An 18,356-nucleotide genomic window follows, 5' to 3' on the forward strand; every position below is an offset into this window, starting at 1 on the left:
CACATGATATCCAAATGTGGTAACTACATACCAGCCATTAAAATGTTTTTTTTTTCCCCCAAATTTGAAAGAGAGTTACAAACCTGCTTGATGCTTCTATGGGTTCTTGGCAAATTGGTATATGATGCAACGTCCTATCTTTGAATGTATTTCAACATAAAAGTACCAAAATGGTAGTTTCTTGATGGTCGCACCACATGATATTTCATAAAATGGAGATTATCGGACAAAGTTTGTTTGAATATTATGATGGCAATATAAATACAAATGCTTTGCAATTTTATGCAGGATTACAAAACACTTAGGAAATCATGCCAAATAGTGCTGAAAATTAATGAATAAATTTAGGGTAATTTCAAAGATGTTTCCAAAACAACAGTTATGGCCGGACAGTCGCACCACATGTTTTGACACTTTGAATAACATAAAAATTACAAATAACTAATGTTTTTTTAAAAGTTAAAGTTGGTACATATGTGGGAGAGGTGGTACTTATATATGGCATCTTTTTTATGCATTTAAAACCCTCATGTGGTGTTCGGGTCCTTTTTGCTCGGAGAAATTTTAATTTTTCCCGAAAATACTAGTTAATGTTATCGCATTGGACTGAAATTTAGTGACTTTGTTCACAAAGGGTATAACTACTTCTAAAAAATTTTTTTTATCATTTTCATACTTTTTTGGGGGAGATGTTTCACCTTGTTACACTTGTGGTGTTCCTGGGCAAAAATGACCCGACCTCAAAGAAATGCTTATAAATCACTCATTATGCTATATTATCACCAAATATTGGATTCAATCTTTTTGTCAACTTCTTTTCTTTCATTTAGGACTGGTTTTGTATTTATATTTGCTTCTGATTAATCGTAGGCCTCATTTATCTGAGAGTAGGCACCTCATTTTTTGAGTGAAAAAAGCATTATTTATGAATAATTTTCACTATTAAATAAAAACTGATGAAAATGTGCACTGTTTATCACACTAGTGTACTTTAATGTTTAATCAGGGAGTTTGTTTTGAAAGGCTTTTATTTTGTACAAAATAGCACAAAGTCACACTTGTTAAACATTAATCTTAACATGAATTTATGGATTTAATTGCACTCATGCCACCTCTGATCCTCATTAAATGTCTGAAAATACACCTACAAGCCACTTTTGTGTTCTTCTGTGCTACCTCTGTACAAATAAATTTTAACACTGATTTCATTTGATTAGTATCTTATTCTTCTTCTACTACTTTTTCTTATTCTATGGTTTTATCTAGAATTTTTAAAAAGCTTATAAAATATAATAAATAAAAAAATTGACATAAAAGATGACATACTTTTAATAAAGATAGAAAAATGCCATTACAAAGGTAAAAACAAAATTCTACTGTAAATCACTTTGAGTCAAATATCACCTCGTAATGGGAAGGCTATTTTTCGATCAAATTTTGGTGCTCCTAAATTTTTGACTGTGCTCCTAATATTTTTAAGTTAGGAGCCCAAGCGCTCCTAAAAAGAAAAATAAACGTAGAGCCCTGTATGACAGTGTCAGTGTTATTTTTTTGTGACAGTATAAATATTGGTTTGTTGTTCAATGAAATGTTCTCTATATAAGAATCATAAAGGAATAGTTCACCTAAAAATGAAAATTCTGTCATTAATTACTCACCCTCATGTCGTTCCAAATCCGTAAGACCCCCGTTCATCTTCGGAACACAAATTAAGATATTTTTGATGAATTCTGAGAGCTCTTTGACCCTCCCATAGACAGAAATGTAATTACCACGATCAAGGTGCAGATACGAAGCAAGGAGATCAGTAAAATAATCCATGTGACATCAGGGGTCTAACCGTAATATTACGAAGCTACGAGAATAAATTTTGTACGCAAAAGAAAACAAAAATAACGACTTTATTCAACAATTTGTCTGCTCCACGTCACCCTGGTGCCATTTTGGAGAATATCCACTGAACGCAAACTGCGTATGCTATTCTGTGTCAGCTGCGTCACGCCCTAAATGAAAGAAAAGAAGTTGACAAAAAGATTGAATCGAATATTTGGTGATAATATAGCATGAGTGATTTATAAGCAATTTTTTGAGGCTGGGTCATTTTTGCCCTGGAACACCACAAGTGTGACTTTGTGTCATTTTGTACAAAATAAAAGCATTTAAAAGCAAACTCCCTGATTAAACATTAAAGTACACTAGTGTGATAAACAGTGCACATTTTCTCCACATTTTATTTAATATTGTGAAAATTATTCATAAATAATGCTTTTTTCACTCAAAAAATGAGGTGCCTACTTTCAGATAAATGAGGCCTACGATTAATCAGATGCAAATATAAATACAAAACCAGTCCTAAATGAAAGAAAAGACATTGACAAAAAGATTGAATCCAATATTTGGTGATAATAATGCATAATGAGTGATTTATAAGCAATTTTTTGAGGCCGGGTCAAACAAAGAAAACAAAACAAACAAATAAGATCTGAAATTAAGTTATGTTTAATAAAATGGAATGACCCAGGGAAAAAGTATTGAACACGCTTACTGAAATTTATTTAATACTTTGTACAAAAACCTTTGTTGGTAATGACAGCTTCAAGACTCCAGCTGTATGGAGAAACTAGTCGCATGCATTGCTCAGGTGTGATTTTGGCCCATTCTTCCACACAGTCTTCAAATCTTGAAGGTTCTGTGGGCCTCTTCTATGAACTCTGATCTGTAGTTCTTTCCATAGATTTTCTATTGGATTTAAGTCAGGTGATTGGCTGGGTCATTCTAGCAGCTTTACTTTATTTCTCTGAAACTAATTGAGACCCCATTTCCTTGGCCGTGTGTTTGGCGTTATTGTCTCGCTGGAATGTCCACCCTTGTTTCATCTTCATCATCCTGGTAGATGGCAGCAGATTTTTATCAAGAATGTCTCGGTACATATTTCCATTCATCCTTCCTTCAATTATATGAATTTTGCCAGTGCCACTTAGAATATGGTGACATGCCAATCAGCTAATCAACTCAAAACACCTGCAAAGGTTTCCTGAGCCTTCAAAATGGTCTCTCAGTTTGGTTCACTAGGCTACACAATCATGGGGAAGACTGCTGATCTGATAGTTGTCCAGAAGACAATCATTGACATCCTTCACAAGGAGGGTAAGCCACAAAGATTCATTGCCAAAGAAGCTGGCTGTTCACAGAGTGCTGTATCCAAGCATGTTAACAGAGAGTTGAGTGGAAGGAAAAAGTGTGGAAGATAAAGATGCACAACCAACCGAGAGAACTGCAGCCTTATGAGGATTGTCAAGCAAAATCGATTCAAGAATTTGAGTGAACTTCACAAGGAATGGACTGAGGCTGGGGTCAAGGTATCAAGAGCCACCACACACAGACGTGTCCAGGAATTTGGCTACAGTTGTCGTATTCCTCTTGTTAAGCCGCTCCTGAACCACAGACAACGTCAGAGGTGTCTTACCTGGGCTAAGGAGAAGAAGTACTGGACTGTTGCCCAGTGGTCCAAAGTCTTCTTTTCAGATGAGAGCAAGTTTTGTATTTCATTTGGAAACCAAGGTCCTAGAGTCTGGAGGAAGGGTGGAGAAGCTCATAGCCCAAGTTGCTTGAATTCCAGTGTTAAGTTTCCACAGTCTGTGATGATTTGGGGTGCAATGTCATCTGCTGGTGTTGGTCCATTGTGTTTTTTGAAAACCAACGTCACTGCACCCGTTTACCATTTACGTCTAATTCTTTTTGCCTCGTTCTTTTCCACACACACAGCAGATCCAGAGAGAAGAGGCTCCTCAGTGACAGGATATGATGCTGGAGGTGGAGGCAGCACAGGCTCTCCAGTGCCCTTTGACCTTTCATCGCTCAGTTCCTCCTTGCCTGTTCGAAAAACACCAGAGTCATTTTTGGGTCCCAATGCTGCACTCGTGGATTTGGACTCACTAGTATCATCAAAACCCAAACCTAAACAACCACCACCGCCAAGCATCTCCTCCACATCTCACAACCCCTTCCTACAGACACAAGGTGTGTATTTAAAACAACCCACGTTTAGAGAGAAATCTTGTTTTGTTTATCCCTCTAACATTAGTTTTCTCCTTTAACTTTAGGTCCCTCCTCAACAGGAATGGGAGTTACCCCAGGCAGTACCATTTCCAGTAGAGGGGTGTCTCCGACACCACCTTCTGCTTCTAATCCTTTTGGCGCGACCCCGATGGCATCCATCTCCCCTCAACCTTCTTCGCTCGGTCTGAGCCAGCTCCGTACAAGCCCCATTCCCCAGAATCCTATGCTGGGTCACATGCCTCCACCAGCAGTGGGAATGGTTCAGCCGGGGATGGGCATGCCAGGAATGGGGGTCCCTATGGCGGCCCCTGGTATGGGCATGGGAATGGTACAGTCCAGCCCAATGGGCATGCCTTTTGGTGGAATATCCCCCATTGGTCCCGCAGGAAATCCCTTGCTGATGGGCCCTAGTGGCCCCGCGCAGCCTGCACTGATTTTGGGCGGCACGTCGGGGGTGGGCGGAGTGATGGGAACAGGAGGATCTATGGGAGGTGGAACAACAGGCACAAGCACCAATCCTTTCCTTCTTTGAGAGATTTCACCAATCCCACGTGCCCTGTCAACTAAATCCAACCAATCCAAACCTGCCCTACCAACACAAACAGTTTGTGTTTGACAAAAAAGAAATGTGTATACATCTCTATATTTAATGAAAAAGTAAAAACAAAAATGTGTTATTTTCTTTCACAAAACAGCATTTCAGTTTTTTTTTGTTTTCATTTTATTTTACACAGTATTTGAAGTCTATTTATTTCCCTATTAGTTCAGTTTTTTCTTTGACAGACATGGATGATTGGTGGGTTCATTCAATGAATGCAGGCTGTTAATATTGTTATATTATTAGGATGATTGTTATTGTTCAGAAACATGAAGATAAGGGAGGAGGAAAACAAGCCACTAATGAACTTCATCATACACCCTTTTCTCCTCCTTTCATTGAGCCGGTGACCCTCTGATGAAAGAGTGCATGAAGGATGACTGTGACGGGCTCGCTCTGAACAGACTGAGAAGAATTCAGCTGTCCGTTTTATTCACAACTCTAGTAAAAAATAATAATAATTCGATAGATGTATTACTTTTAATTTAATTTAATGTGTAATTTATTTTAATTGTATGTCTCTGACTCCTGGGATCGATTAAACCAAGGAAAATCGCACTGGAAATTGCCATTGAAACAGATGCCTGCTTGGTCTCCTTCGACCACCTGCGAAATTTCAGTCCACGTCAAGTGGTACACATGAAGAGATGCTGTGTGTGAGTGTATGAGTGAGAGAGAGAGCTTGTATGATGTGTCCATTGTTTTCACTCGGTCCTCTGTGCTTCTGATGGGGTTTTATCAGCATAGTCTCACTTTCAGCACTCTTAACTTGTTATAAAGGTCCTTCTTTTCACACATTTATTTTTGCAGTTGTAAGAATCAAAGCATTAATTCGACACCTGTTCACGTGAGAATCAGCCTGTCTTTTAATTTCACTTCAGCACATTTTTTCCTTGAACATTTACACAGAAAGTGGGAAAGTGTTAACGCTTCTGAAACTGAAAAAGAAAATTACCTATGATTATAATTAATGATTATGTGAAATCATATACATTTGGGGACTGAATGACATGCTGTTATTCTTTATTTACTTTCAATGAATTATTTTATATATATATGAACATTTTAGAGATATTTCTCTAATATTGGCTATGGTCAAAAATCGTGTGGTGTTGACTGTGAACATTCACATTTAAAAATAAAATGGAGGGGGAAAAAATCAAAGAAATTTAAGAAATAAAAAATCCACAAAAAATTGTCTAAGCTTTTTTTTTTTTCTTTGGCATTGGTTTGCTTTTAAATGGCAACTAAAAGAAAACACATTGGACGTTTCTTTTTATTTTGTTTTTAATTGAAGACAGAAGACATTGGCTCCCTAAGGAGATTTGCTATGTGACAAAGTGTAATAATATAAAGCAATAAATGTCATAATTGATTTCAGTCAAAATACACCCATATGTATTGCCATAATATACCTCACTGTACTGTTAAACTGCATTTATCCTCCCACAAATTGTTAGTGTACATGCAATTTGTTGAAAAAGTGCAATTTAAGATTGTCTTTGGTCAAAAAGTTCTTTCAATAGCTATTAAATTGACTAAAGTGTCAGGAAAGCCTCTATCAACATTCACCAGCCTAACCCAGCAAAAACTGAGCCATTGTCAATTGGCTAAGGCTTTGGAAGTGCTAATGCTATTTACATTGTAATACGCTTGACGTAAAAGGCAGCCTGGCGTGGATCGATCCACCCCAACCTTCAAGGTCTGGAGCAGTTCAGGAACAAATATGATAAATATTTTGCATTGCAAGTTTTGGTTAACCTCACAATTTGGTGCTGGCTATTATTATTCTCCAGCACTTCAACATGCAGTTGACTATAGCAGCACCACTGTGCCATAACAACCAAAGGAAACAAACAGCTGAATGATCATTGTTACGATGGTGCTGCTTTTGTTCCACATATAAATGAAACAAGATGAATGAGTTAGCCTCACCTCCTTTTTGACAGATACTCATGCCTTTTCTCAATAATTGGCCCATTTTTTTTATTACGGTGTATTTATCTGCAAACAAAATTATTCAATCAAAGAATCCCAGTCGAAATCATCCTGGATTTCCTCACTGTTGACTTTCTTCAAGTGTGGACGTCCTGTTGGGGTCAGGGGTTGAGTTTGAAGTGCTGTATTAGGAGAATGAGTAAAAACAGTTAAAACGTTCTCCAAAACAATATCTTGATGTTCTACAGAAGTCATGGAATGGTTTGAAACTACATTGGGGTGAGTAATCAAATGACAGAATTTTAATTTTGGGGTGAACTATCCCTTTACGTTTAGATGCACAGTGGTCCTGTAAGGATTTAAGGGGTCTGTTGACGTACCGTTAGGAGTCAGAGGCTGGTTCGTGGTGGACTGCAGCCCCAGGGATCTCTGTGCTGTCTGGTTCTGGGTGTGAGGAGTCAGGCTTCTCCTAGGACTTTGAAGGGGAGATTCACCAGTGCCAGGAGGGAGCTGAGAGCAGTAGATGAGTGGAGAGGGTTGAGTTAAACTAGCCAGGCTGGGAGGGTTAGTGGGCGGCATATTCATAGGAGGTGGGGCCATTTGTCCGAAAGAGGAGGGGCCACCAGAAGATGAGCTAATGAGACCCTTCTGAGTGAAGAAACGGTTGAGTGAATCACAGAGCGAGGTGAAGAGCGTCGAATCCAAAGCCCAGTCACAGAGCTCAGCCTGCCGCATGCTCTCTACCAGGTCTGCAAGAGAACAACATAGATAGAAACAATTAATTACAGTGATGTACAGTAGTTTTGTAGTATTTTGAATGCATTCATAAATTAACAAACCTTTAAGAAACATTACACACAGATTATGCTCAGAATTTTTGCATGTCTATTCAATTAGGTGTTCATTTTAATAAGCTGGTCCAAAAAAAATGCAACCATTAATTATCCTTTTTTCAGCAAAATAAATATTTAGGTAAATAACACTTCCCTCACTTTATGACCAATGAATTTCCAAAATTCTTCCAGGCCTTTTTTAAAAGTTGTTTGTGACAACAGTCTCCTATATTCACTAAGGCTGTATTTATTTAATCGAAAATACAGTAAAAACTGTAATATTATAACGTCATTTCAAATTAAAATAACTGTTTTGTATTTGAATATATTTTAAAATGTAATTTATTCCTGGCTATCTGCTATGGTTTCATCTTTGCTTCCTTCCCTTAAGCAGTTAGCATCTCTTGATGCTAACAGTGCTACTGATACTTTCTGCTCCACTCTTACATCTTGCTTAGACCCTGTCTGCCCCTTGTCTTCCAGGCCAGCCCGTACCACTCCTTCTGCCCCTTGGCTGTCTGATGTTCTCCGTGAACATCGTTCTAAGCTCAGGGCTGCTGAAAGGGTGTGGCGCAAATCAAAAAATCCTACTGACCTTAATGTGTATCAGTCACTCCTCTCTTCCTTCTCTGCCAATGTCTCCACTGCTAAAAGGACATACTATCATAACAAAATTAACAATTCGTCTAACTTGCATCCTTTTTAAAACATTTTCCTCGCTCCTTTGTCCTCCTCCCCCTCTTTCATCAACTCTAACAGCTGACGACTTTGCCACGTTCTTCATTAATACAATTACAACCATCAGTGCACAATTTTCCACACCACAATCTGTCAAGCACATCCTACCAGCAAACATACACTCATTCACAACCTTCTCTTCACTCTGAGGCAGAAGTCTCCAAACTCATCCTTTCTAATCATCCTACTGCTTGTCCGCTTGATCCTATTCCATCTCATCTCCTTCAAGCCATTTCTCCTGCAGTTGTACCTGCACTCACATCATTAACACATCTCATCACACTGGTGTTTTCCCCTCAGCATTTAGACAGGCTCGTATAACCCCACTACTTAACTGAGACTTGTTATAGCACTTGCATTTCATTGCTCTTTTGTTGATTTTGATTGCTTCCATTGTCCTCATTTGTAAGTCGCTTTGGATAAAAGCATCTGCTAAATGACTAAATGTAATGTAATGATGACAAAGCTGAATTTTCAGCATCATTACTCGAGTCTTCAATGTCACATTATCCTTCAAAAATCATTCTAGTATGCTGATTTAGTGCTCAAGAAACATTTATTATTATGACAGTTGTGCTGCTTAATGTTTTTGTTTGCTTATTACATTTTAATTTATATATAATGTAAAATAGAGGTTTTCCAGGACAGCGCAAACCCTGTAGATTAATTAAAGTGTTGTTTTAGCAGTTCAGTGTTAAGTGTAAGTGCATGAGTATTAATATTATAAGTTAACGAATCATACATCCTTATAGTTATGTATTTAAAAAGATATTAATGGTTTCAGAAATTAGTGTAGCAATTTTCTACCAAATGGTAGTGTGACTGCTTTTAGTTTGAAGTAGAGGTCGACCGATATATTGTTTTGCCGATATTATCAGCCGATATGAGCCTGTCGCTGATATATCGTATCGGCGAATATGCCGCCAATATGAAATTTTTTTTTTACAGAACATATAACGCAGATAAAATGCTTGAAATGATGTAATTGGCGTAAGAGAAAGACACAAAAATCATTACAAGCACCGACAGCGAGAGACTGTTTAGGACTGCATCGCATGTCTTCAATGAGAAGAGGAAAGGGTGATTGTTGCTGTTTACTGTATGATGATTGAAATCGCGAAATGGCCTTAAACAATTAGTAAATAAACTGCAGAACGTTATGTTTTCTAATACACGCACGCATTGCATGTATTCTGACAGCGCTGCACGAACTCGCAGCAGATCTGCTTGTTAACCAGGGTTCAAAGTCCAAAGCGCGAGGAAAATCTGCGCTGATACAGTCGTCAGATAATCAGTCACATTTTTATGAATTTTTACAAGGCACGTGACAATGCGATACGTACAACGTATTCGTAATGAGACTCATTTATAAATCTGTTATCAACAAAAATAAGCATTGAGGTCTTCCTGCGCGTTTCCGCCAAAATAAAAGTTGAGAAAAAGCAAAAACTCTTATCAACATCCATAAATGTTAGTATTGTAACTTTACTGTTGTTCTGTAAAATAAAAAGTAAGACAATAATAATGATAATAATCATTACAACAGCTCTGTTAATACATTTATTATAACATTCACACACAGTGTTCAAATTAGGATCTGTAATATTTTCTAATGTTTTAAAAGAAGTCTCTTCTCAGCAAGGCTGCTTTTAATTGTACAGTAAAAAATACATGCCTGATTCAAGATGGCCAAAAATTATTATTTTACTAACTTATTAATTTTAAGTTAAATTGTGCTTTGTTGGTATAGTGCCTGCTAGAATGTTAAAAATGTTCAGTGTTAAAAAAATTTTAATTGTTGTTTTGTAATTGATTTTTTTATTTTTTTTGAAAAGCAAGACAAAACAGTAAAAAGCACATTTGGGCTATTTAATTTGTGCAATGGTGAAAAAAATTGGCAAAATACATGGGGAAAAAAACCTCCGTGTTCGGTATTCGGTATCCGGCCCAGTGTTTAATTTTGTTCGGGTTCGGCTTCGGCCAAGAATTTTCATTTTGGTGCATCCCTAGTAAATACATTTATAATGTTATCTTTCAAATAAATGTTGTTCTTTGGAACTTTGGAAATTCTTGAATTAAAATGTATAATAATGGATTTCACATAAATATTAAGCACAACTGCTTTCAACATTGGTAATAAAAAGAAATGTTCACTGTCAAATCAGCATAAAAATGAGCATTGCCAGGACAGGAATAAATAACATTTTAAAAATACATTAACAAATAAAACAGTTACTTTAAATTGTAATCATATTTCACAATCTTAAAGTTTTTACTGTATTTTTGATCAAATAAATGCAGTCTGGTCAGCATAAGAGACTTATTTAAAAAAATAAATAGCATGTATAAATAATATCAAAATATTTGTATAAAGGAATTATAATACAAATGAATTGTGATTACTTTGATGTATGATTTCCATTTCATTTTCAATGAAACAAAAAAGGAGATGTTTAGCAAAATGTCCAAGCTGCTCTTTTCCATACAATCGTCAATGGAAATACAATTCCATACAATCAAAAACATGGTAAAAAACAGTCCATATGACCTGTGCACAATATTTCAAATCTCCTAAGGCCATACAATAGCTTTGTGTGAGGAACAGAATGAAATCCTTATCTACTGAAAGTCACAATGGTTCACTGACATCAAACCTGGTGCAACACATCTTCACACATCAGGTTAAGTCGAAAGCTATAGCAGATGAGAAGATCTTCAGTGGTTAACAGCTTAAATTTCCATCTGTTCCTCACAAAAAGCTACAGTATGTCTTGAGAATATATGGAATATAGGACATGAGCTGTACTTGTATGCTACTTTAATGGAGTTGTGTCGTCTTTTTTGCAGCTTTCCTCACCTGCTCACTGTATACTTTCATTGAGAGCAGCATAAACATTTTAAAAACTTCTCCTTGCGTGTTTCCGAAAAAAAAAGTCATATGGGATTGGAATGGCACAAAAGCACTCAGACTAGCCTGAGTATCAAAATCGAACCATTTCAAATGACTTGCCTGATATTTCCTTGGTGTGTATATGTTGTCATGGATAGCTTCCTGTTGCCACGGGAGACCGAAGAAGGGCCCCATGGGTGAGGAGGCAGGGGTCACCAGCTGTAGGCCAGCCATGCTTAGAGACTGTTAAGCAGGGGACCTCCAGTCATCCAGTGTTTATCTCATTGCATCATGGCCTTCTAATGCTTACTGCAAGAGACCGATCACGTAACATCAGATCAGTGGTATGTCACAAACAACAGCGCTAAAATCAAGTATGTCACGTTTCCGTTACATTCGGTGATATTTTGAGCGACATGTTATTTAGCTCTGGTTAGAGGCCGTATGAATCAGGAGGGTTACTGATTATAGATGAGTGTTTACTTACAGCTTGTACGTTTCCCACTTTGCTGTGTGACCAGGTCGTACTTATTCTGGGCGTCATTATCAGAGCTCTTAAAATCAGCTCATTCTTTTTCCTCTCAAGTTATTCTGCTAGGACAAACAGACATACACTTAGAATCTATACAACTGTAAAGCAAACAGGTCAGAGATTATACTAACTAAGCACCTCACTACAGCGATACAACAAAAATTCATTCAAAAATATATAAAAGGAGGAAATGAGCCCTATTTATAGACAAGGCTGTTGGTAAATTTTACCTTTGGCTATTAGAATAAGGCTGGGTCAACATTATATTTTTCTGGTCAAAAACCACCCACTTAGTTAGGAAAAACCTGTCTGTTTGACATGTAAAGCAACCAACAGTGTTGGCCATTTAAAGCTAATCTGACATTCAGAGCTTTATTAAACAAAATTATTAAAATTTTGCTACATCAAAAGCACTTAATTACCTATTCTACTACAGTAATCATAATGTATATATGTCGAAGCAAAGTACACCTAATACACACTACTGTTCAAGTTTTGGGTGAGTAATTTTGTTTGTTTTAGTATTGTGACATATTATTAGATTCTAAATTATTATATTTTAAAGTTATAAAATAAATGTATAAACAATATTCAGCAAAACTGAAGTTTTTGCAGCCATAACTCTAGTTTTCAGTGTCACATGATCTTTCACAAATCAGATTTGGTGCTGAAGAAATATTTTTCAATGATGAAAACAGTTGATCATCATAAAGAGAACGCGCATCCAGTGTAGACAGCATCACTGATAATGAGTTCATTGTATTTTGTTGCGTCGCGCCGCTCGCGTACGGAGTAGACATGGTGAGAGCCACACACTTCTGCGTCTATTTGTGCCTGAAATACTGTGTTCTACAAGTATCCTTGTAAACGCAGTTGCTTATGGCTTAGGTGAAGGGAAACAATTGAGAAAGAAAATGGATGTGTAACAGTAGCCTATATTGGTTTACAGCAGTTTAATATTCCTGAGGCTTTCGGTGTTATGAATGTTATGAATTGAATTAAAGTTGAATAAACTTCAACTTTACTGTTCAGTGCACTGATGTCAGACTCATTTTGGATAATAAAGTTTATTGTTAAATTGTTAAATGCCCTGCCTCCATTACATATCTCTGTCACGTCATTATAAGTGTTTGATCACCACATTTGAGTGATCATTGCAAAGAATGTGTTTATATATATATATATATTCTGTTTATGTATATACTGTATTCTATATATAGTACCAGTCAAATGTTTGGACACACGAATGGGAAAGTGTCAAAACTTTTGACTGGTATTGTACTATAATATACACAAAGAATATCGGCCGATATATCGATATCGGCCTTTTTTTTTTTATAAACTCCCTAATATCGGTATCGGCCCCAAAAAACCCATATCGGTCGGGCTCTAGTTTGAAGTATAAGAAGATTGCAACTTGGCAAGTTACAGTTTCAAAATAGCTTCACAACAGTGGAAAATACTGCTTCTGGATGCACAAATTCCAAAACGGTCACTTTGAAACTAAAATGTAACTCCAGAGCGGAAAGTGAAAGCATGTAGACTACAGCTGAGTACTGACCAGGGTGACTGGTGAGATCAATGTTAGCCCAGTCCAGACTACTAGCAATTCTGAAACTCTCTCTCAAAGAGTCAGCGTTACTGAACCAATCTGCAGGAACAGCTGAAGGAGAGAGAGAAAAAGATAGGTTTAGGACACTCGTATCCCATCAACACATCACCACTGAGCAGTTATACTCACCATTACTGTGCAGCAGCTTGTCAGTCTCAGTGTTGGAGTTTGGATGAATGTTAGAGTTCTGGTTTGGGTTTAGGTTGTGGATAAAACTAGAGTTAGTATTGGGTGTATTTGGGTTGAAGTTGCCATTGGTATTGAGGTTTGGGTTAAGAGTAGGGTTGGGGTTGGTGTACTGGTTCATATTAGGGTTTGGATAGGGGCAGGGGGAGAGAGGAGGCAGGGTTGGCGTGTGGAGCGGTGTACTGTCATGGGTTAGTCCATGTAAATTGGTAATGTCCGCTATGAGAGAGAGTGAGAGAGAGAGAATGTGAATCATTAAACACAACTAAACTGACACATCTTACACCGACTTGATTCTGAATCAAAATAAATGATAAGCCAAAAGGAAAAGAGTGGCATAATAGATTTACTTTGTGAGGTGACTCTCTCTGTCACAGAGCGACAGAGGGACTGGAAGGAATTGTACAGATCTGGCAAGTTCAAATCAGCAAAGGAGAATCGAAGAGAGGGATCAGCATGAGGGTTCGAAGGAAGAGATGTAGGTACTGGGATGTTTGGACGTTGCTGTGGAAATTTAATTTGCAGAGATTCATTTGAGAGTTATTTAGATAAACAATGTAATATACTACTTAAAAGAATAGTTCAGCCAAAAATGAAAGTTCTGACATTATTTACTCATCCTCACACCCAAACTCCAACTTATTTTCTTTCATGAAGCACGATTCAAATTTTCAATTCGAATTTAAATGGATAGTTCACCCAAAAATGTTGTCATTATTTTCTCACCATCATGTTATTCCAAACCTGTATAGGTTTCTTTCTTCTGTTGAACAAAAAAGCCAGTTAATTTCCATTATGACCAACACAATCTACCAAAAAGGAAATTATCACAGCCATGTCAAGCGCAAATTGGGTTAAGAAGACATGTTTTTGTGTGGCGTCTGAAAGAGAAATTCCTACAATTGCATAAGGTCAGCTGAAAAAGTAATTGTGTCTGTGACTGTTAATTTTTTGCTGCGTGTCTTTAGTAAATATTGACAGTAATTTTTTTTAATCTCAAAAGAGGGTTTGTGCTTGCACAAGCTATTAGTAAACTGGTGCTAGCTCCTAAGTTGACATCTTTAGAATATGGCACCTCTATTTGATGTCAATGTTGGTTACGTTATATAGAAACAATGACATTAATGGCATCTAAGCACCCTTTTTGTAGTTCATACAACTTTAAAGTTGGCACCTATTTTGTAAATGCATAGTATAGATTTTAAATACCATAGATACAAATAATACCATACAGGTTTGAAATGACATGAGGGTGAGAAAATGATAACAGAATTTTAATTTGAACTATTCCTTTGAGATGATGCATGCATTTAAATTCACTATAAATAAAAGTAATCATTTACAGTGTCTACCAGTTTACAAAGTCTACCAGTCACTAGCTTTCTTTTGTTTACCACACACTCTCATTTCCTCATTCTTAGACCTCAAGCTCTGCTATAAGAGGATCTTAATCCTTAATAGAAATAGAAAAGCAGAAGAAATGACTTTGAACCTTGCAAGGAGGGGGAGAGAACGTGCTTTTGGTGTCTGACTGAGGTGGGAGGGGCTCTGCTTGACTGACAGGCACTTGGGCCACTGAGAATGGAGCCTGAAAGAGAGATGTCGGTGAGTGAAATACTGATCTCACAGATGTGATGAATATACTTCATGTGACAAACTCTTACCTCCTCCTCTTTAGGATAAGGACGTTTGACTCCCCTGGGTTGAGTTGAGTTAGGCGGTACATCCATCGTCCAGTATGAGCCCTAAAACAGGTGATTATTTTAGCTTCAGTATTAGTAAGCAACAAAGTGGATTTGAGAGTGTTATAACAGTTTAAATAGTTAGTAGCATGACAGTAATAATCTTTCCTATTTAAAATGAATAAACCTTAGATATATAATAAAATAATTTGGCTACATCACCTTCCCAGGATCGCTCTGTGGTCGAGGAACTTTCCGGAAACATTTATTGAGGGACAAATTGTGTCGAATTGAGTTCTAAGAGACAAAACAGAAATGTGTCTGTACATACATATGTATTTGACATGCATTACTATGCAAAGGTTTTGGGTCAGTTAGCTTTTTGGTAACACTTACTTAAAGACTTTATGTATAATCCACTGTAAAGGTTATTAAAGGGTATAATGCATTTATAATTATTAATAATGTGTGTTGAAATACATTATATCTTGTCGTAAATACTTATAACCGAATTTAAAATGCATAGTGTAACAATGAATTGATAAGTGTTATAATGTATTAACTGTGGTTACAATTATGCATGAGATTGTACAATGCATTATAAGATGCATTACAGAACATAATTAATGCATTAAAACTACCTTTATAATGCATTATACATAAAGACTTTAAGTAAAGTGTTACCAGATTTTTTTTTTTGAAGAAATTAATACTTTTATTCAGCAAGGACGCATTAAATGAATCAAAAATGACAGTAAAAACAGTCATGTTTTAAAAGATTTCTATTGCTGTTCTTCTGAACTTGCTATTTGTCAGAATCTTGAAAAATGCATTTGTCACGATGTGCCTACTGTGTAGGAACGAGGAGCACGTCGGAGACGGACAGGAAACAAGGGGCAGAGCACACTTTATATACAGAACTAAACGAGGGGAACTAGACGAGACACACCTGAAATCAATGAGCATAATCAACACCGGAGAAACTGGGTCATGGGGAGCACATGGGGAGCAAAACACAAGACACGGAACACAGGGGCAGTCCAAGGGCGTGACAGCATTATGGTTTCCACAAAAATATTAAGCAGCACAACTGTTTCCAACATTAATAACAATAAAAAAGTGTCTTGAGCAGCAAATCAGCATATTAGAATCATTTCTGAAGAACACTGAAGACTGGAGTAATGACTGCTGAAAATTCAGCTTTGCCATCACAAGAATAAATAACATTTTATGAATCATTTGAATCATTTCCTAAAATCGGTTTTTAAACATGTCCAGATTTCTCAGATAATCAGCACCACTTCCAGTTAAAGAGCATCACATATCATTTAGCTTTAATCGTGAAGTAGAAGAGATTGCATCACATTTCCTGTAAAGTATCACTACACACCTACAAACTGTCATTTCACATTGACAGAAAATCTGTTATAAGTCTGTGTGATGAATCATATACAAATTTTAAGTACGCAATAATAAAAAGCAGTCTGTTCACTTTGACACCTTTTGACCGTATGATATGATGCAAAAAAGCTCCCCAAAAATTCAAGTCAGTGTTATATCTATCAAAAGAGAAACTGAGCCACTGGACAGAAGAAAAGGCATGTTTACTTGCTCTATGGGCTCAGTGAGATTCATTCAGGGCTCTGAAATCCAATAACTATCAAAGTCAAAAGTCCTTCAAAAGGGCCAAGATCCCAAAAACATAAAAAATTAAAAAACATTGTATGCTGTAAAATTATGAAATGTTAAACTGTTAAATGTAAATGCCTAAAATCTACATTGCATCCATCAATGACATAAAAATTATCAGTTCTCTAAAGGACTTAATAACACATTTTCCTCATACCTTCAATATACATCTTAATCATTATTTGAATGTTTTTAGTGTAGTATTTTTATATCGTGATTTATTAAATTATTACTTCATAAATATAATTGATAAGTTATTTGAGGGGTCGCACCACATGACATTTTACAACCTGAACTAACCTTGACTTGACAAAAAGACAAGATGGTCAAATTATTTAATATTTTAAAATGAAAAAATTTAAATTTACATTTTTTCTAGGAAATAATTTAAGATAATATTATGCCATAAAGTTTTCTTTTCAAGTGTTTCTTTCCTTTAATGAGGCTTTTTTTCTGTATTATGATACCAGGAAGGTTGTATCATCCTGACATGTTTAACCCTGTGATTGACCCTAATATACAAAAGAACTGCTTTCAGCTACATTTATATTTCACAACAGTGTTAGTGTGTTTCTAGACTTGTTTATTAAATCAATAAAGGTGTAAATCCAAACCACAGGCCCAGTTCGAGCACAACTGCATACACAACTCTGCCTAATGCACTATTTAGCACAAGGAAGTGGTCATGTAGTGGTCTGGCCTTTACCTTCCATCCTCTTCCTGCTCTGCTGTAATAAGGAAATGTATTGCTGATCCATGTGTAAATATAATTCAAACTCAGCTTCATTTCAGGAGCAGAACTTATCGCCATGGCTATCAGAGTGGCGTAGCTGTGAGGGGGTTTCACTTTGGAATTGGAACCAGGGGACGGTGTCGGTATGGGAGGGATGCCCTTCTCTCGTCCTCGTTCTTTTTTTCGCTCCACTCTTTCTTTCCCTGATCGCAAAGTGCTGATTCCCAGCTGAGGAAGCCAGTCAATGCTGGTCAAACTAGAGTCCAGTTCAGAAGTCATGCTGAAGGGGAGATCTGAGGTGCAGAGAAAACAAAACATTATGTAATACTGTGTGTTAACCCATGCAGTCCAGCTAAACTGTGAAACCAAGTCAACAATGCCATACCCTGTTGCAAGACGATAGGATTTAAAAGCGTGTAGTTATCCCAATCTTAATTTAAAAGCCATTAAGTAATGTTTTGACAAACAAACATATACTTAAAGTATTAGAGTTACTGCACACTGTATGGATCAAATGTTGGATACACTTTTAGGTCTATTATTTCGAAAATAGCCTACTATAAGAGATTAATATGTGTGTTTAAGTATAAAAGATGAGTGAAAACATACCTCTGTTCTATCAAAGGGCCACAAGTTTCACGCGGTGTTAAATTTTAATGCTGTCATCTGTTGCACAGAGGCATCTGAGGGATCTCCGCAAACGTTTGTTTATTCTTCTTCTTTCTTGTCTTGTGTTTATCGCTGCATTCGTTCGCTACCTGAAGCGCCTAAGTTAACACGTTTTGTATGAAATTTCTGTTTGGGAGAAGAAAAAACAGTCGGAAAAAGTTCTTCCCTTTCTTTCTCTTTCTCCCTCCCGTTCTGCC

At 36.8% G+C, this 18,356-nt stretch overlaps 2 protein-coding genes across 5 annotated transcripts in view; one reads left to right on the plus strand and one right to left on the minus strand.

Annotated features, from left to right (window-relative positions):
• Positions 1-5,841, plus strand: part of LOC107724817 (epsin-1-like) — a 20,955-nt gene extending 15,114 nt beyond the window's left edge. For all 3 annotated transcript variants that reach the window (XM_016533894.1, XM_016533906.1, XM_016533902.1), the window contains 2 exons: positions 3,766-4,020; positions 4,104-5,841. In XM_016533894.1, coding sequence (XP_016389380.1) covers positions 3,766-4,020; positions 4,104-4,591 — 743 coding nt within the window. In that variant the 3' untranslated portion in view covers positions 4,592-5,841. The remainder of the gene's footprint in view (positions 1-3,765; positions 4,021-4,103) is intronic.
• Positions 4,921-18,354, minus strand: LOC107724837 (forkhead box protein J2-like). Of its 2 annotated transcripts, none has more exons than XM_016533924.1 (10): positions 18,100-18,354; positions 17,464-17,783; positions 15,291-15,365; positions 15,054-15,131; positions 14,879-14,974; positions 13,737-13,890; positions 13,330-13,605; positions 13,150-13,251; positions 6,976-7,344; positions 4,921-6,777 (listed from the first exon to the last, which is right to left on the minus strand). In XM_016533924.1, exons 2-10 carry the CDS (start codon positions 17,767-17,769, stop codon positions 6,674-6,676), a joined length of 1,560 nt encoding a protein of 519 aa, XP_016389410.1. In that variant the 5' UTR covers positions 17,770-17,783; positions 18,100-18,354; the 3' UTR covers positions 4,921-6,673. The 2 variants fall into 2 exon arrangements, with proteins under 2 accessions (XP_016389410.1, XP_016389403.1); XM_016533917.1 differs by having other exon boundaries at positions 15,051-15,131.
• Between the last annotated feature and the right edge of the window lie 2 nt (positions 18,355-18,356).

Source organism: Sinocyclocheilus rhinocerous, unplaced genomic scaffold (genome assembly GCF_001515625.1).
Source record: "Sinocyclocheilus rhinocerous isolate Xijiao unplaced genomic scaffold, SAMN03320098_v1.1 scaffold883, whole genome shotgun sequence".
NCBI classification, from domain to species: Eukaryota; Metazoa; Chordata; class Actinopteri; order Cypriniformes; family Cyprinidae; genus Sinocyclocheilus; species Sinocyclocheilus rhinocerous.